Source organism: Onychostoma macrolepis, chromosome 05, assembly GCF_012432095.1.
Source record: "Onychostoma macrolepis isolate SWU-2019 chromosome 05, ASM1243209v1, whole genome shotgun sequence".
In the NCBI taxonomy this organism is placed as follows: Eukaryota; Metazoa; Chordata; class Actinopteri; order Cypriniformes; family Cyprinidae; genus Onychostoma; species Onychostoma macrolepis.
In genome coordinates, this window is record NC_081159.1 from 17299597 (window position 1) to 17319652 (window position 20056).

At 38.0% G+C, this 20056-nt stretch overlaps 2 protein-coding genes across 5 annotated transcripts; one reads left to right on the forward strand and one right to left on the reverse strand.

The window, feature by feature from the left end:
* Window positions 1-1165: 1165 nt before the first annotated feature.
* hexb (hexosaminidase B (beta polypeptide)) lies at window positions 1166-9843 on the forward strand. 3 transcript variants are annotated; one of them, XM_058777710.1, is made up of 14 exons: window positions 1180-1564; window positions 1736-1884; window positions 2214-2279; window positions 2970-3016; window positions 3117-3227; window positions 3647-3748; window positions 4280-4412; window positions 4701-4881; window positions 5497-5583; window positions 5709-5781; window positions 8005-8182; window positions 8761-8851; window positions 8953-9057; window positions 9438-9843. In XM_058777710.1, exons 1-14 carry the CDS (start codon window positions 1323-1325, stop codon window positions 9499-9501), a joined length of 1629 nt encoding a protein of 542 aa, XP_058633693.1. In that variant the 5' UTR covers window positions 1180-1322; the 3' UTR covers window positions 9502-9843. The 3 variants fall into 3 exon arrangements, 2 of the variants coding, with proteins under 2 accessions (XP_058633693.1, XP_058633694.1); XM_058777711.1 differs by lacking the exon at window positions 8005-8182 and adding an exon at window positions 6113-6287 and having other exon boundaries at window positions 1183-1564; XR_009271575.1 differs by lacking the exons at window positions 8953-9057; window positions 9438-9843 and adding an exon at window positions 6113-6287 and having other exon boundaries at window positions 1166-1564; window positions 8761-8850.
* gfm2 (GTP dependent ribosome recycling factor mitochondrial 2) lies at window positions 9642-18970 on the reverse strand. 2 transcript variants are annotated; one of them, XM_058777708.1, is made up of 20 exons: window positions 18725-18970; window positions 17582-17663; window positions 17439-17484; window positions 17237-17334; window positions 16687-16812; window positions 16484-16572; window positions 14545-14633; window positions 14360-14420; window positions 14097-14282; window positions 13836-13916; window positions 13584-13732; window positions 13362-13502; window positions 12524-12623; window positions 12027-12216; window positions 11856-11932; window positions 11461-11599; window positions 10841-11017; window positions 10593-10708; window positions 10331-10513; window positions 9642-10165 (listed from the first exon to the last, which is right to left on the reverse strand). In XM_058777708.1, exons 1-20 carry the CDS (start codon window positions 18758-18760, stop codon window positions 10037-10039), a joined length of 2295 nt encoding a protein of 764 aa, XP_058633691.1. In that variant the 5' UTR covers window positions 18761-18970; the 3' UTR covers window positions 9642-10036. The 2 variants fall into 2 exon arrangements, with proteins under 2 accessions (XP_058633691.1, XP_058633690.1); XM_058777707.1 differs by lacking the exon at window positions 18725-18970 and adding an exon at window positions 17875-18224.
* Between the last annotated feature and the right edge of the window lie 1086 nt (window positions 18971-20056).

Here is a 20056-nt window from a genome sequence, read left to right on the forward strand (position 1 = left end):
CAGAGAGAGAGAGAGAGAGAGAGAGGTATTCCTATCATTATGGGGACATTCCATAGGCAGAATGGTTTTTGTACTGTACACTGTATTTTTTATCCCCTTACTCTAACCATACCCCTAAACCTACCTCTCACACAAAACATTCTGCATTTTTAGATTTCAAACACTTTATTCTGTATTATTTATGAGCTTGTTTCTTCATTGGGACCTAAAAATGTTCCCACAAGGTCAAATGTTACTGGTATTACTATACTTGTGGGTCCCCATAACGTAATGAACACCAGTACACACACACACACACACACACACACACGTCAGTCAGTAGCTCTGTAACTGGGCTCAGATTCTCAAAATCATATTTAGCTCTAGAAACCATTGACACTAATGTTCTATATGATCTACTTATGCTTACAATGCTTTTGAGTAGCTCTAGGTAGGTTTGATGTAATTTACAGTGTTCAGTGTTACTTTTCTTGTAATTCTTAAAAAGGAACATCAACAGTTCACTATTAAAATTCAGTTATTTTCCTCACCCTGGTGTTGGTGTAATGTGGCCTTCTTTCTTCACCGACCAAGACCAAGCAAGACATTTTAATTTCCTTTTTCTTTTTTTTTTTTGTGGTCAAAAAAAAAAAAAAAGAGTAAAGAATGACTGAAACTTCGATTATGAGGTCTCTGAGTAGAGTATAAGGTCACCACACAACAAAAGTGGGCATTTCTTTTTTAATTTAATGTACCTGGGGAAGGCTTTAGCATATAAACTATCTGTGCAGAAAAAGAAAAATTATATCATAATTTCACATTAGAAAATAGTATATTAATCAAAATCTAGTTGTTCAGAACGAAAACAAATATTGCTTTACAAAAAGTAGGGGATAAGTATATTACATTATAATTACACAGAACTATTATTCGGGAAATATGCCTTTTACTATTAGTCTTGCTATTTTAATGTTTTTATTACGTGATATGATTGAAATATATGCAGTCTTCTCCCTTTATAATCACAAGACGTGTTGAAACCTGAAACAATTGTTTAGCTCATATCCTTTGCCTGGCCATTTGTTTTGCAAGTGTAGCCTACATCTAAGGATTGACCTTCTTCATTGTTCTCGATACAAATTAGCAGATAAAGGGATGAGGTTTGATAATAATCAATCTGTGCAGTTCACTTAAGACCTTCAGGGGGGTGTGGCGGCTTGTTAGGTCCCATGACTCGGGTTTAGGTAAACACCGCCCCTGAGCTCAGAGCACAACATCCACACACACTCCTCCGTTCAGACTGGAAGCAGAAGTCAGCTGACCGCACAGCGCTCAACACAGTCATGTACTGCTTGCTCAAATGGGCGCCGCTGTTTTTGGCGGTAGCCGTCTGCAATGGCTGGCTCTTCGGCGACTTTGGAGGAAAACAGAAGGAGCTGGATGAAATCTCTCTCTGGCCGCTACCGCAGAAATTTCAGTCGTCCGCCGTCGCGTTTAAACTCAGCCCCGCCAACTTTCGGATCGTCCACTCGAAACAGTCCTCCGCCGGACCGAGCTGCAGTCTACTCGAGAATGCGTTTCGCAGGTAACCGTATACAATACCTTATTAATATTTGTGCCGATATTGTGTTGTAAAAGACGCTAATGTTTAGCTTTAACAGGAAGTACAGTGTCATTCATACAGTATGATTCATAAGCGCCGTGTGCTCCGTGCCAAATATACAGCACTTGGCTTCAACTGACCTTTGCTTTGCAGATATTTTGAATACATGTTTGGTGACCTGAAGAAGCACGAGAAGAGCCGAAAGAAAGTGTATGATTCAGATCTCGTGGCGCTTCAGGTATGGATCACATCAGCTGATCCGGAGTGCGACGGTTACCCGAGTCTCCAAACCGACGAGTCATGTGAGCTTTTCCCCTTCCGCCTCTGTGATCCACAGCGCCGTAACCTCAATGATCTCTAATCCAATGAACGATCGGCAAATCCAATAATTGACATCTGCCTCTCGGAGGTGTAATCGGGTTAACGTATTAACGTTGTTCTAGAGCTCTTTTTAGATGTAGTAACTTTTGACTCATGCAAAGTAATTTATAAACACTTTTCTACTTAATATTTCATGGAAACTGCATTATGGAAGTCAGTCACTTCTTGCTTCTTCATTCAGATGTGTGGGCTTGAGCCAGTGAATGTTTTGGTTGTCTGTGAATTGTGTAAAGTTTTTCTCTTTGTGTAGATGAGCTGTCAGTGGATGAACCCTCTGCTGTGCTGAAAGCTGCTAATGTATGGGGAGCTTTGCGAGGTAAGCGGAACTCTACAATGGAGTTCTACAGTAAAGGCAGTAAACAAGCTCACATTTATATTTCCCTTTTGAACACTACAATCAAAAGGTCTGTGGTCAGTCTTTTATTTTGTTAAGAATAAATGAATACTTTTATCAGTAGGAACACAATGAACTGATCAAAAGCGACAGTAAACATTTAAATTGTTACAAATAATATATTTCAAATATATTAAACTTTCTATTTCTCAATTAATTGTGTAAAAGTATAACTGTTTTTACAAAAATATTAAGCAGCACAACTATTTTCGGCATTGGTAGTAATAAGAAATGTTTCTACAGAAGCAAATCAGCATATTAGAATGATTTCTAAAGGATCGTGTGGCACTAAAGACTGGAGTAATGCCTGCTGAAAATTCAGCTTTTCCATCACAGGAAATTATATTATTAAAATATACTAAAATTGTTGCTGTTTTAAATTACAAAAGCATTTCTCAATATTACTGTTTTTACTGTATTAGAAGCTCATTTCCATTCCTGTGAGTGGCATTGTCCTTTCTTAAGAATGTTTAGTGTTGTTTCAAAGCTGGGTTTTGTGTAATCCTGCCCTAAGATAAGAGATTGCAGTATTTATCGTGTCCATATAACACGTTTTATCTTAATTTATGATTTCATCAACGTGTAATTTCCTCATATGTTTACTGTTGTAAGGACTGGAAACATTCAGCCAGCTGGTCTATGAGGATGACTATGGAGCCGTAAGTATGAAGTAGACCATTACTTATTGGATTGTTGTTTTTCATTAGGGCTTTAAATATTAATAAATTCCATCAATCTTTTTTTTGGTCTTCTCAACAGAACAACATCAATAAGACAGATATCTCAGATTTCCCACGGTTTGCCCATCGAGGGATCCTGCTGGACTCGTCTCGGCACTTCCTGCCACTCAAAGTCATTTTGGCCAATTTGGTGAGCTAAAATCATTTGCTTTACAATGACAGGCTTTACTTAAACGCATGCATGGGCCTAGAGTGACATTTTGTATTGGAAAAATAGGCCATAATTAATCCATGACTTTTTCATTAATCATCAATATCCTCATCAGAAGACTTATGTCAGCTAAATAGCTCAAGGAAGTTATTTTACTTATGAGACTGGAAAGTCAACATTTTAATGTTTGTAACTGACAGGAATTACAAGATGACACTCATCACAAGGTTTGTCTGGAAAAAATTACGGTCAGCGAACAGTAGTTTTGACCTAGAATTAAGTGAGTCACATGCTCATATTAGTGGACATATGTGCAACTACCTTCCAAAGTTTTTTGTTGGTTTTGAAATGCTTCTCATCCCACAGCGTTTAGTAATTAAAATGTCTAATTTTCACAGGAAGCTATGGCGATGAACAAGTTTAATGTATTGCACTGGCACATTGTGGACGATCAGTCGTTTCCTTATATGAGCCGTAGCTTCCCTGACTTAAGTCAGAAGGTGAGTATATGATGTACTTGACTTTGTTTAGATTCAAGCTTGACTGCCTCACACTGATTAAATACATCTCTATTCAGAACATGAAATATATTGTAGATTTCAAACATGTTGTTAGTGGATTACCATGCTAGAATTATATTATCACTGAAGGGTGATGGACACCATGTAAATAGGAGACCACAAGTAGGCGTATCAACCAATAATTACACTGCAACAAATTCCAGGATTTTTGTAAGACTTTCAAAAAGATATGCCATGTTTTTAAAAATAGTTCCCTGTTCTCATATACTTGTTATATTAACTTGTATTTGCTGCATTATAAGCGAAAGGTAAGGGATAAAGATTTACCACAGAATGATGATAGTGCTGTAGGACACGTCAGTTCCAGTGTCATTTCGCTTAGTGTAGAAATTTTAGCTCTAATCTAAAGAATTAGATCATAGAACTCAACTTCCACTGATGAAATCTGACTGGCAAAGTGTTTATCTTTGTGTATCGATCATGTTTTTCCAATTTTTTTGTGATTGACAGGGAGCCTATCACCCATTCACACATGTGTACACTCCATCTGATGTGAAGATGATCATTGAGTTCGCCCGCATGAGGGGGATCCGAGTCATCCCTGAGTTTGACACCCCAGGACACACACAGTCATGGGGCAATGGTCAGTTGGTGGATTTGGTACATGAGAGTTTTATACATTGTTTTGTTTAGTCATGTTTAGAGCTACAATAACACTACACGAGTTTTAAAATCTGAACATAAAGAAATTACTTTTAGAAAATGACTCAAACTCACAAAGAAACAAAGCTTATTCCTAGGAGATGCATGACAAATGTAAACAAGTTGTGTAGTGTATTCCAGCCTCAAGTCATATTTTGTTGGTTTCAGAAGTTCACACTTAAATTGCAGTTACAACAATATTTTCTCTCTCTGTTGCTCTTTCGCTTAGGCATAAAGGATCTGCTAACACCTTGTTACAGTGGCTCTAGTCCTTCAGGAACATTTGGGCCGGTCAACCCCATCTTAAACTCCTCTTATGACTTTATGACACAGTTTTTTAAAGAGATCAGCACTGTCTTCCCTGATGCCTACATACACCTGGGGGGAGACGAGGTTGACTTCAGTTGCTGGTAAGAAAAACAGAGCTTCTTACTCAATTGTCAATTATTAAACTACATTGTTTCCCTGAATATTGTAATGCTAATAATCTTAAACCCGGTACACACCAAGCCGTCGCCGACAAACTAGTGGCGACGAAAGCAGACTGCAGGGTAGGCTCACGTCAGCAGCATCTGGGTCCAAATTTACCTTGACACACCAAGCCGATGCTCGACACCCGATGGCCAAGTAGCACTTCCGTTCTGCACCTTTCTCGTGCACTGGTTCGCCAGCTGAACAGCCAATCAGAATGATCATATGGCCCGACTAACTGACGACATGTTGAATCGGCCGAACAAAAGCTGACGAGGACCAACTTCAGCTGACGGCGCAGAACACACCGAGAAAACTTAGTCGGCCGACGAACAAAAACTGCCCGACGGCCGACCGTCGGCTTAGTGTGTACCGGGCTTTACCTTATATCACATTATTTCATCATATTCTATGATTAAAAGAAATGGTTAACTGTAACTGTCACACAGGACCTTGAGTGTAAGGGCATGCATTGTTTCTCTATTTGCTTTACTTTGTGTTGATAGCTGTTACTGTTAAAGGCCTTGCTTACATTCCACTTATTGTTCCTGTAGGAAGTCTAATCCTGATGTTCAGAAGTTTATGGTGCAGCAGGGCTTTGGCACAGACTACAGCAAACTGGAGTCTTTCTACATTCAAAGGTAAGAGTTTCACTATAATAAGGAAATGCATTTATTGTGGTCTTGTAGTCTAAATTAAAGATGATTCTGACAATATAAATCTGAACACAATCTGACATTATGTATTATTTATTTTTGGAAAACAGATTACTTGATATCGTGACTGCTACCAAGAAAGGTTACATGGTATGGCAGGAAGTGTTTGATAATGGGGTGAAGGTAAGGCTGATCTCTTCTTATTATCTCTTCTGTGCCGTTGGGAAGTAATGTCAGTCTTTGTTATCACCTTTTATACACAAATTAAGACGCATTCTTGCAGGTCCAAAATGCTTTATGACTTCAAATCAAAGCTTAATCTACTTTTCTTTAACCTTCTTAATCACAAATAGCTTGACTGGCATGCTCGCCTTTTCACAAGCCGCTGCTAACACACCACTAAGTTGCTGTTTTTAACTGTGCTTGCATGTAGATGTATGATTGCCCGTAACAATATAACGGCCCAAAAACAAACATTGATTAGGGGACATAATGTGCTTTATGCATGTTCCAGCTGAAGGATGACACTGTGGTGGAAGTGTGGATGGGGAACAAGATGGAGGAGGAGCTACAGAATGTGACTAGGGCAGGATTTACAACCATTCTTTCTGCCCCTTGGTACCTGGACTACATTAGCTATGGACAGGACTGGCAACACTACTACAAAGTTGAGCCACTCAATTTCCCTGGTCAGTTTTTCCAGTCAAACTCTTAATTTTGTTTATTTTAGCACCACTAGTATACTAAAGTAGTGGTTTCAAACGTAGAAACACTAGTAATTCAGTATTTACACATGTATTGACAATGTGTGATGGTTTTGACATGTCATGACATGACAATCATTATACATTTTATTTTTGCCCTGAAAATAGCCATGGATGAGTTGACTTGGTGTTGAATCACAAACAAGCTTGGGGTTGAGGCTTTGGTCTGGGTAGAGATGGTTCATTGAGAAACACCTCCATTTTAAAGGAGGACATATGTGACCCTGGACCACAAAACCAGTCTTAAGTGTCAATTTTTCAAAATTGAGATTTATACACCATCTGAAAGCTGAAATGAATAAGCTTTCCATTAATGTATGGTTTGTTAGGATAGGATATCAATATTTGGCCGAGATACAACTATTTGAAAATCTGGAATCTGAGGGTGCAAAAAAAACTAAATACTGAGAAAATCACCTTTAAAGTTGTCCAAACGAAGTTCTTAGCAATGCATATTACTAATCAAAAATGAAGTTCAAAAATTAATATCTTCATGGAACATGATTTTTACTTAATATCCTAATGATTTTTGGCATAAAAGAAAAATTTATAATTTTGACCCATACAATGTATTTTTGGTTATTGCTACAAATACACCCCAGCGACTTAAGACTGGTTTTGTGGTCCAGGGTCACATATGCGCTTGATCGACCATATGTTAATTATATGGAATTTCCGTTAATTTCTGGATTATTGAAGTGTGTTCAAATGTGATCCTGTCAGTCTGGCTCTGGCTCTTGGTTTTGCTTGTCACTAGTACGTTGTCGTGACTAGAGTGTTCGACCACTCCTGATCAACTCTGAGCTCCTGCCACATCTCGAAGGTCAGGACACTGAAACCACATATTCCTGAATCCCACGGAAAGCACGCATTCCAGCATGTGTCACTCTAAATACACTACCTTTCAAAAGTCTCTCCAAGGCTGTTTATTTGATCATTCAGAAGTCTTTGAATAAAAAGTTCAGAAGTAAATAAATATCTTTACTGTCACTTTTGATCTTAAAAAAAATAAATAAAAATGAGTGACCCCAAACTTTCGAATGGTAGTGTATGCTTTGCCATAATTCCTCCTCCATCTTGCTTCAGTCTTGTTAAATTAATATCACTACTAAAAATTCTTTGTTTTTCGTAAATGTTACTGTATATAGAATAATGGTTAACTTGTCAGGTTTAGAGGCCATTAACTAATGATCTAATGAGAAAGCAGACATTTTGAGTCGCAGCTTAACATCTGACCTTCCAGGAAGATATGACGATAGATGGATATTTCTCTGGACTACATTCAAGATCTAACATATTGCAATTTTTGATGTAGTGTTGATATTTTTAACTCTGATTTCATTACATTAGGATGGGCCAATATTGATAGCCAATAATTATTTTTGTTACAGCTGATTTTATTCCAAATATTGTCCATATCCATATCTTTTGTCACTTTAAAATTAACCATGTTCAGTTCTTTCATGACAAATATCAGTGACTATATCTGTATAAATGTGCGATCTTGGTATCTTTGACAAAGTAAATGTGAATGATGCATGAAAAGCCTCACAAAGACCTTAATGGAGTCCAGAGGGATCTATCCACTTTGACGTATGTTCGTTTGTGTGTTATACATGCGTCTGTATGTGTACACATGTAGCTGAAAGCCGACACACAGATCCATGTGTGGAAACAAAGGCCGCAGTACCAGGATGAGATGGCGAAGGTAACAGCGGCTGGTTTCAATGCTCTGCTCTCCACACCTTGGTACCTCAACCGCATCAGCTACGGCCAAGACTGGGTGAACATTTACAAAGCCGACCCACAAAATTTCACTGGTGTGTCATTCACAGATAAAGTCTTTGTGGATTTGGGCCTCTGTTTCTGTTTGACGTGTTTCTCCTACATTTGCGCAATATCTTAAGGTTTGGAGTAAAAAACAAAGACTGTTAAGTGACTTTAAACAGGACTGATTATACAATACATGATTTTGTGAGCTATGTTGGAGCTACACTTATTCAAAGGCAACATGTTTAAATCATAAAGGTGGCATGTGATTATCTGGTGTAAATGACACCGTACATTCTCTTAAATATCTGGTTATATTCGCTTAAATCGATGAGCAGCAGTTTTTTTTTTTCAGTCCAAAGCTCTGTCATAGTAATGGCATTTTCATTTGGATATGCAAACAAACATGCTTGTCATGTGACCATGGCACTTTGTACAGACTGACAGTTATGAGTCTATTCAGGCATGACCCAGTTTAAATGGTTTGCTTTGTCTGCATGTATTCAGATGTTTGATATAGGTGTTTGACACAGATTTAAGCAGGATCAACCCTTTGCTTTGAGGGATGGCTTTTTGTACTATGTTGTATTAATTTTGTTTATAACTTGTGATTGATATTTTACCTCAGGCACAGATGCACAGAAGAAGCTGGTAATTGGTGGAGAGGCTTGTCTTTGGGGAGAGTATGTGGATGCTACCAACCTCACTCCTCGACTCTGGTATGATATTACTCAACTGTACCATCTCCTATCAAAGCTAAAGTTAGTGCCAAATTTAGAATTATGTAAATTATGATTTTTCTTTGTTTGTGCCATTGCAGGCCAAGAGCCAGTGCTGTTGCTGAGAGGTTATGGAGTGATAAAAGTGTGACAGATGTGGAAAATGCCTATAATCGTCTGGCCCAGCATCGCTGCCGCATGGTCAAGTGAGTTAAAATATGACATTGGCAATGCATTCATGCATTGTCACCTTAATATTTAATAATTCAACAATACAACATACAGTTCCATTTATCCATTTCATTCTTCAATTATATGAGTAAGAATCAAAATGCTTAGCAGTGGAGTGACCACACTAATCTCTGATGTCCTTGATTTTGGTTTAATTACAGATTAATTTATTATAATATTTATTTCTAATTATTTTTTAAGGCTGTATGTTTTGGGTTGCTTGGGAAAATGTTCAAAGTGTAAAAAGTATTCGCTACAGTCTTTGTACAAATAATTGAATTTTCTTTTGCAAGTAATTTTGCACAGACGTATGTTTCACTGGTGAAAGTGAGATTTTCCCCTCTTTTCCCATCAGGAGAGGCATACCTGCACAACCTCTATTTGTTGGCCACTGCCGTCAGGAGTACATGGGCCTATGAATGTCAACATTCAGTTCACAGTAGACAATTAAAGGGAATAAAAGGACAACACTTTTTAAAACTTTATAAAACCATGTTAACCATTCCAGTAACTATGATTTGCTGTTCTATGCACTGAGCCAGTTATTGCCAGAACTTGATGTTTTTAATTACTGTTTATTATTAAATGGACAGTTCTGTACATCTGGATTTCCAAACCGTAATTAATATTCTTGTGAATAAATTTTACAGAATTTGAAGTTTTTGAAATGAGGTCTACTTTTTAATGATTTCCCAAGGCTAGGTATGTCTTAAGGGTTTCATAAATGAAATAAATATTTAAATAAAAGATTAATGAATGCATTGTTCTTGTAAAATTATTGGTATGTTTTATATACACGTACACACAAGCACCAGTAAGCATTGTTTTTTACCTTACGCACTTCTCTCCATCAGAGAAATGATTTTATCTTTGGACCATATGTGAGCAGCCAATCACAGAGCAATCAAAATTTGCCTGTATAAATGTTCAGTTCAGTTGGTGAAAGTTAATGTTTTAAGCTAGTCCAGCCATCTTGTTGAACAGCGTATTCTGGTCCTGAGTGTTCATGGGCTCATAGCTGGACAGCTCCAAAGAAAAAGTAGCGTTCCCAGAGGTCAAAGTGCGGAGAACAGTTGAGTAGCCCTTGAAGCAAAATAAATATAAAAATTGTTTCAACATAGTTCGTTATGGTGTATAGTAAGAGTTAAATTTTATTGGCCTTACTATACACTGAGATTAACTTGCTGTTAAATTGTGCTATTACTGACACATTATGACTATGTGTAATATTTTTAGTGAAAGACTCACCATCATCTCAGCCAAAGGTACTGTAGCCAGCAAAACCTTGTTTTCCTGTCGACTTTGGATGTCACATACAGTACCGCGTCGCTGGGCGAGATCCGAAAGGACAAGACTCAGATACTCTTCGTCTACAGTCACTTCCAGAGCCATCACCGGCTCCAAAACCTGCCCCCCAGCCAACTTCAGAGCCTGAACCAGAGGGACAAACTCAGATGTGGCATTATTTGAAAGCGATTGTGGGAAAAGGCACAGGACAGTGTTTGAGTACCTTGAGCATGCAGCGGGACACGCAGGCTGACACCATTGCTGCAGAAGTGCCTGGCTCCAATCTTACACGCTGGATAACGGTCTTTACTCCCTCTACAGGAAAACCCAGCACAGGACCTGGAAAGGGAGTTGGGTGACCAAAAGCACATGAAATCAGATTCATAGACTCAGCTGTACTGCAATACTGTACCAGGAAGATATGGACGCGATGAATAATTCAGAAAGATTTAAAGCATCCATTTCCGTTACCTTGGAGGTAGGCGCTCTGAACTCCATTTTCCACAGCTTCTCTGACATCAGCAGGAAGCTGAGTTTTTACTTCCTCCTCAAAAGTCGCTTCACAGAAAGTGCTAGACTCCAGAGCATGGACAGCAAGCTCCACAGTAACAACATGCCTCTTGTCTCCAAGAGTACGATCTAACGTGTCTGAAATTATTGTACAAATCATACTAGAATTTAGTAATACTTAACTACTCAGACTAATACTGTATTATTTGAGATTATAATCTATTTTACCATTACAATTTGTTCTGTGTAGAACTATAGCCATGTTAATTTCTTACCATTTTAATTTGATACAAAAATAAAAACATCCTACACTCTTGAACCTTCACCAAATCAGGGCATATGACTAGTCATATATGTTGTTTTCTTTTTCATTTTATTGTTTTATGCCTATTCTTTACCTTGGACAAAGTCTATTGTAACCATAAGTCACACTGGACCATAAAACAGTAAAGCAGACAAACAAAGCAGATGACCTGTCGTTAGGAAATAGTTCTGATGTTTCATCACAAACAAAGTACTGTGATTTTCACAGAGGTAGACTATCATATAAAACACGAGGGGAGAGTTAGCACTAGCCTCACCTGTGGCAGTTGCTGATTGGAGGATGGTCTCTCTGTAGGCCACCTGCAAGGGTCCAAGGTGAGTTTCGATGTTGTACTCTCTCTTAATACGGTCATGGATGATCTCAATGTGCAGCTCTCCCATCCCACACAATATCGTCTGTGCATGAATAAGTGAAATATACAGTGTAGAACACTCTCCTCAACACACGATTCAAGGGTATCTGATGTCCGTAGCACAAATGGTGTAGGATGGGTTACGTGTCACTGTGTAATACTTTGTGTAGAACCTTTTTTTTTGAAGCACTAAGCTTAGGTTTGAACAAGTAAATATGCACTTAATATGTAAATATGTACATGCCTATGGCAGCTCTAATGAACAGAATGCACCATCTAATAGAAAAAAACTAATTTACCTGTCCAGAATCAGGGTCTGTTCTGACTTTCAGACTGGGGTCTTCTCTCTGCAGGCAGTTGAGTGCATGCTCCAGATCTGTTTGACAAATCCCACTGAGATGTCAAGCCTTCCACCTGCTGCAGCCTATTTGGAAAGTGATCCGCTGAAGATCTGTGCACAATATTCTTACCTGTTTGTTTGGCCAGAGTAGGAGGTTCAATGGAGCAGAAGAACACAGGCTCAGGGACCTCCACCCCTGCAAGAGCCAGACTGCTGCTTTCCCTTTGCGAGCTACTCTTGCTCTCTGCTTCCTTCTGAGCCCGCCGCACCGCAGCTGCAGCAGAGGCTTTGGAGGAGACGATTGTGTCGCCTGTCACAGTCTGATTTGAAACAAACAAAATGATAGAACATATTTTCTAAAGACGTGTAATGCATCAGATGAAGACTCCAGACCTATAAGCTGGCAAGAAAAAGCATCTTTATGAATGATATCTTTTAAAAAAGCATCTTCATTCTACATAAGATTGGTACCACTAATGGTAGCTGCTATTTCTGTTTTAAATCACAAGACCACTAGAATACTATAAGACACATTCAAGGATGTTACATGAGTATTTTCCTCTCAAAGCAGTTCAAACGATCATGTGAACAACACGTAGTTTTCTTTGTCCCATGAAAGTTGTTTACCTGTTTGAGTCCAACTGTAAGCGCAATGTTTCCTGCAGATAAAGAAGGGATTTCTATGTGCTGATCAGCAAAAGGCAAGAGAAGTCGACTCATTCTTTCCCTGGAGCAACAAAAACACAAAACATTGTTCTTCATGATAGAGCTTAAAATCAAATAAATCTTGGGTCATAATAGAAAAGTAAAAAAGTTATTTTCGTTACCATCACAGTTCCATAATATAACACTAGGGCTGTCACGATTTTTCACACAAAATTTCAAGATAACGATATATCATGATTTATAAAGAAATCTAGAAAAACAAAAAATAAACAAATAAACCATACTATCAATCAAATTCATCTGTATTGTTTTTTTTCCTTTTTACCACACTACACTACAACTACACTAAACAGAAAAGACTAAAATGCCAACTGTTTATAGTTTAGTACAGCATCAAAGTACAATTTATGAGAATAACAACATACTTTTACTCCAAAAGAGTGTTTTAAATAACTGATGCTTATCACAGAATGAGGCATAAATTACCTTATTTTATAGTATTCTACACAGTGATAAAGGCCATGTCGATAAGCATGACCTTATAAACACATATCCTTATTAGAATACCTGAGATGGATTGAGGCCGAGGGCGCCCACTGTCAAGTATGAATGAAATAAATAAATTATATGTAAGAGTTTAGCACTCCATAATGGCACTGGATTATTATGTGTCCTATTCATTATAAGACCGGTATGTCAAGTCATTTGGTTTTTAAGATAACTTTGAAAATCTGGCATTGGACTCATTGGGTCTCATTATAACTGCATACAAGTCTGAAATCAAAAAGAATAAACCTACGTTCCGTTCCTGTTGATGTTGTACACTGCCGATTGAGCCTTCATGCTGCCCGAATAGATCCTAACAAACACGAGTGGACCCCTCTGTTTGTCATGGACCACTTTGAATGCCAACGCACACAGATCATCATTATACCAGCGTCTGGACAGACAGGAACACATGTACATTTAATCATAACATGATTAATTCTCCTTTACCAAAATGAGTTGATGGTGCACTCACACCAGGGCATGGTTCCTCTCATTGGGGGCAGGAAGGTAAGCAGTAATGGCATCCAGCAGAGGTTGAACCCCTTTATTTTTCAGAGAGCTTCCACACAACACAGGCACCCCCTTACGAGCTAATGTCACTTTTCTCAGCGCCTCCTGCAACTGGATATTCGATTTCAATTCTGTTTATTTAATAGCCAAATGCATCTGAACCAATAGAGAGAGAAATATGGAACACATGTACAGATAAACTGTATAATCTTACCTTCCCAGCAGGTACCGCATCAAAATTTTCACTGTACTGTCCCAGCAGCAGCTCTGTAAAATCATCATCTAGATCTGCTACCTGTCCAGTTCACACAAAAAGAGATCAACCAAAAATTAATATGAGCTATATCATTCTAAACCTCTTTTTGGTGAACTGTCCCTTTAAGAACCTACTGTACTCAAGATGTGGCAAATAACAATAAATGCATCAGTATATATACACTTTTTTTTGTTTGTTTTGTTTTGTTTTTTGTTTCACCTGTTCTATCAAAGTGGCCCTGGCCTCACTGACAGCCTGAAGCACATCTGGGTCATCTGAGGGCTGAAGGGCACTGGTCTCAAAAGCACAGCCATCATACGTCAGTGAGCTCCCCTGCCATGTCATTTTCTGCCTAGTGATCAAGTCCACCAATCCGGTAAAGCTCTTCCCTGAGCCAATGGGGATCTGGAAATAATACCAAATATCCAGAAATAATCTTTTCATTGGTAACAGTAGTTGGCTACTATGTTTAAAAAGGTTACCTGAAGGAGAATAGGGTTGGCCTTTAGTTTAGTCTTTATGCTGTCTAAAGAGTACCTCAGGCTAGAAGAAATGAGAGCAAACTGCATTCATTCATTTAGAACGTTTCAGACAATGTGTTAATGGATTCTCTGAATTTAAGTGTGAGATTCTGAGAAATGGGCAAAAAAATGTTTATATGTAAAACCTAGCTGCAGGCTTGTCCATCTTGTTTAGGAAACACACACATGGGATTTTGTGTTTTTCTGCCTGCCGCCACACTGTCATGGTTTGAGCCTGAAATTCATGTCAAAAACAAGCAAACCACCTTATGAACAATTAAATAAATAAATATAAATAAATAAATTATATATATATATATATATATATATATATATACACAGCGAGGAAAATAAGTATTTGAACACCCTGCTATTTTGCAAGTTCTCCCATTTAGAAATCATGGAGGGGTCTGAAATTGTCATCGTAGGTGCATGTCCACTGTGAGAGACATAATCTAAAAAAAAAAAATCCAGAAATCACAATGTATGATTTTTTAAACTATTTATTTGTATGATACAGCTGCAAATAAGTATTTGAACACCTGTCTATCAGCTAGAATTCTGACCCTCAAAGACCTGTTAGTCTGCCTTTAAAATGTCCACCTCCACTCCATTTATTATCCTAAATTAGATGCACCTGTTTGAGGTTGATAGCTGCATAAAGACACCTGTCCACCCCATACAATCAGTAAGAATCCAACTACTAACATGGCCAAGACCAAAGAGCTGTTCAAAGACACTAGAGACAAAATTGTACACCTCCACAAGGCTGGAAAGGGCTACGGGAAATTGCCAAGCAGCTTGGTGAAAAAGGTCCACTGTTGGAGCAATCATTAGAAAATGGAAGAAGCTAAACATGACTGTCAATCTCCTCGGACTGGGGCTCCATGCAAGATCTCACCTCGTGGGGTCTCAATGATCCTAAGAAAGGTGAGAAATCAGCCCAGAACTACACGGGAGGAGCTGGTCAATGACCTGAAAAGAGCTGGGACCACCGTTTCCAAGGTTACTGTTGGTAATACACTAAGACGTCATGGTTTGAAATCATGCATGGCACGGAAGGTTCCCCTGCTTAAACCAGCACATGTCCAGGCCCGACTTAAGTTTGCCAATGACCATTTGGATGATCCAGAGGAGTCATGGGAGAAAGTCATGTGGTCAGATGAGACCAAAATAGAACTTTTGGTCATAATTCCACTAAACGTGTTTGGAGGAAGAAGAATGATGAGTACCATCCCAAGAACACCATCCCTACTGTGAAGCATGGGGTGGTAGCATCATGCTTTGGGGTGTTTTTCTGCACATGGGACAGGGCGACTGCACTGTATTAAGGAGAGGATGACCGGGGCCATGTATTGCGAGATTTTGGGGAACAACCTCCTTCCCTCAGTTAGAGCATTGAAGATGGGTCGAGGCTGGGTCTTCCAACATGACAATGACCAAGCACACAGCCAGGATAACCAAGGAGTGGCTCTGTAAGAAGCATATCAAGGTTCTGGCGTGGCCTAGCCAGTCTCCAGACCTAAACCCAATAGAGAATCTTTGGAGGAGCTCAAACTCCGTGTTTCTCAGCGACAGGCCAGAAACCTGACTGATCTAGAGAAGATCTGTGTGGAGGTGGGCCAAAATCCCTCCTGCAGTGTGTGCAAACCTGGTGAAAACTACAGGAAACGCTTTGACCTCTGTAATTGCAAACAAAGGCTACTGTACCAAATATTAACATTGATTTTCTCAGGTGTTCAAATACTTATTTGCAGCTGTATCATACAAATAAATAGTTAAAAATCATACATTGTGATTTCTGGATTTTTTTTTTAGATTATGTCTCTCACAGTGGACATGCACCTACGATGACAATTTCAGACCCTCCATGATTTCTAAGTGGGAGAACTTGCAAAATAGCAGGGTGTTCAAATACTCATTTTCCTCACTGTATATATATATATTATTTACAGAAAATATTTTGCCGTTACAATTAATTGTATTACTAATTCAAATACATTAATAATTAATATACATTCATTTAATTTATAATTTGTTTATATTATGATTTATTATTTTTACTACAAATCATTTCTGCCATACCTCTACTCCAGCAGAAGCATCAAACACAGCAACCGCTCCATCCAACACTCGCAAAGCTCTCTCAACCTCCAGAGTAAAATCAACATGACCTGAGAAAAGAAAAATATAATTCGTATTGACTATTTATTGTACCAACCCCAAACTTTTGCACTGTGTGTCCCTTGCCCTGCGTTGAATACAACACTGTGCGGACACATGTGTACCTGGTGTGTCTATGAGGTTAATCCTGTGATCTTTCCAGTCAAAGGTAACAGCAGCTGACTGGATGGTGATTCCTCTCTCCCTCTCCTGAGCCATGTAATCAGTTACAGTGTCGCCGTCATCCACATCTAAACAAGACCAATCACAAACACATTTATATCATATAAAACAAATACATATATTTATTAAAGGACGTGCATTAAACGTGCATTAAACAAATTAATTTGTTAACATGTTATTTTAGTGTTATTTATATACTATGATAGCATTTATTCAGTTTTCATTTTAATTCATTTTTAATTTGTTAAATATTTCTATTTAGCATTACTTTTTATTTAAGATTTAGTTATTTTAGTACTTCAATTTAAAAAGAGTTCATTTCAGTTTACTTTTTTTAAATGCAAGTTTTTCATTTAATATTTATTTAATATTAGATTCATTTATTTCATAATATTATATTATTTAATGCTTAAATTATTAATATTATCTAGCTTTATTTCAATTAACGATAATCAGATTATTCGTCTACTTTCTTTCTAACTGTCACCTCACCTCCGAGAGCCCGTGTGTAGCCGGCGTAGTACAGCATTCTCTCGGTCGTGGTGGTCTTTCCTGCATCTATATGTGCCATGATACCAATGTTACGAATTCTGACCAAGAACATAACAGAAACATTTGATGTTAATAGACCATTATTCTTACACGCTCAAAAGGATATTGTAAAAATATGCTCACATGGACTGTCGTATCTTACTTTGAGATGTCAGGGCTGACCACTGCTCTAAGTGATTTCACCTCATCTGGAGGAAAAAATATATAATAATTGTGAACAGTAAGACACTAGTCTAAAATTACAAAATATACAGAACTCTGTAACTATCCACTATTGTCCTTTACCTCGATAAAAACTGTAATTTCTCCTCCAGGTCACTTTGCATCTGCACGTCTGTGAGGATCTGGTCATCAGGTTTCTGATGCTCTGAAAGGGAATGAATGATGTAGTTAAAAACACTAATGTAAGTGTATGAGATGTTATTTAAATAGATGGGTGGTTGCTTTAAACAAGGTTTTACTGTAGTAACCATGGTATTTCGGCGGAAAGTATTGTTAAATTACTCTGTAAATTACAGTGAATGGCAAATACCAATAGATCTGACGCATTAAAGAGACAATCGACAGCACAAACTTACCCCTCGGAGGATGGGGAACGGTACATTTAAATGCATTTTGAGACGGAATGTTTGATTAAAGGGTTAAAGCTCCAGTTGTACAGTATGACACATGACTGCTGTGCTTGCTCAAAGTCACGTTGTGATCAGACTGGACATTTAATTCATCGTAAAGCTTGCACGGATGGGTCAAATCTCAGTGACGACACGATAAAGCAAAAGACATCTAAAACAAACTTGTATCGTTTCCATTTCCCACTGGCAACATGTTAAACACGGAAAACTGGGAGTTGTCAAAAGCTTTTTATAATCATTACAGTCGGCGACAGTTTGTGAACGCACACGTTTTGGTGCAACTGTAAATAGGTCCGCCAGAAACATGAATGAACTGTAAGGTATTCCGGGGCTAACCCGCCGAATAAACATTAAGTATGAAGGTACTAGTTAGATGTATATACACATTTAAATACTAGTAACTCCATAATTAAAATAACTTCATATTTTAGATACATTTAAAAACTAGTAACATAATTTACCGTTCATAATTCGGCGGGTTAGCCCCGGACTATAACCGTTCGTTTATGTTTCTGTATTATTCTCTCTCTCTCTCTCTCTCTGTGTGTGTGTGATTTATAATAATAATTATTATTATTATTTAAATACACATTGTAATTCTATAAAAGTACGCCAATATCGTTTATGTGCATTTACAATAAATAAGACGAGGGGTGATTGCTAATACGGATGTGATCTGGAAAATGTTTTTTTTATATGTTGTGAAAATTTGTTTGTTCATTTACTTGGTTAGGGTTCATGTCACATGCCATTATTTTGTTTGTGAACGCTTATAAATTGGCATGTTGTGCTTTACCATTTGGCTCCAGTAGGGGGAAACACAGTCCATCATGACGACTCTCGCAAACCTTTGCGCAAAAAAAAAAAAAAAAAAAAAAGCAGTGTAAACAAGTACTAATCATTTCATATAAAATTGCTGGTAATGCGGAACTTTTTATTCGGTCTGTCCTAGCTCTGTTTGTTATTTTATTGCAAAGATCAGTGTTACACTGTTTGGTAAATTTCCTTTTTGTGACAGTACGTGTTGTCCCTTAGGCAGAATGGGGAAGAGAGATAAAGGACAGCAGATTACAACCGACAGAGATAGAGTGACATGTAGACCTGGTGTTTAACTATGTGGAGGAGGAGGTAAGAATTACCTTCTAAAACATTGTTTCTCTCTCTCTCACACACACACACACACGTTTCACTATTCTTGTGGGGACATTCATAGGCGTAATGGTTTTTATACTGTACTTACTCTATGTGCTATTGCCCTACACCTAAACCTACCCCTTACAGGAGACTTTCTACATTTTTAGATTTTCAAAAAACTTAATTCTGTGTGATTTATTAGCTTGTTTGCCCATGGGGACCTCAATTTAGGTCCCCACCGTGACAAGTCCCCATGAGTCTGTGTGTATTCAGGTTTAAGTCCCCACCTGAATAGAAAAACAAGTACACACACACACACACAAAGCTGTAGGAAGAAAGGAGTTGTGGTTGAGAACAAGGCCACTTCTATTGAGATCTGGAATGCAGAAGTCTAATGAGGAAATGAACCGGACCACTGAATTTACACTTATGAAAAGATCCTCTTTACTATCATTGTTCTGGAAAAGCCCCAAAATAACGGCTTTTTCCCCTTTTTTTTTTTAAATGTCAACAAAAACACTCATGTGAAGTGGTTTACAAAACCTTACTGTAATTAAAGAAGTTTCCATTCCCATCTTTCAAGCTTAACTTGTTTGAAAAAGCACCTAATCTACACAGGCAGCATAAAACAGGGTGTCACAAACAAAACTATAGAGGTAATATCTAATTGTGACCGTGACCATAATCATACCCACAAGCATATTTTTTGAACATGCTAGTTTCACAGGCTACAGATCAAGACCATGAGCTATTTATGTGCATATGTGCAAAATTATCATGGCTTACATCTCATCATACATCTATGTGGTTTCCATTAGGACGGTTTGAACATTATAGACTACACACAGCAAGAAAGCTCCTTACATACTCGAGAGCCAGCTGAAAGCATGGTTATGTTACAGACTAACTTTTGTGCTGAACTAAATTATTACATGTTTTACATTGGAAATCCAAGTAAACAATTACTTAGCTTAGTTTACTTATCTAAATGGTG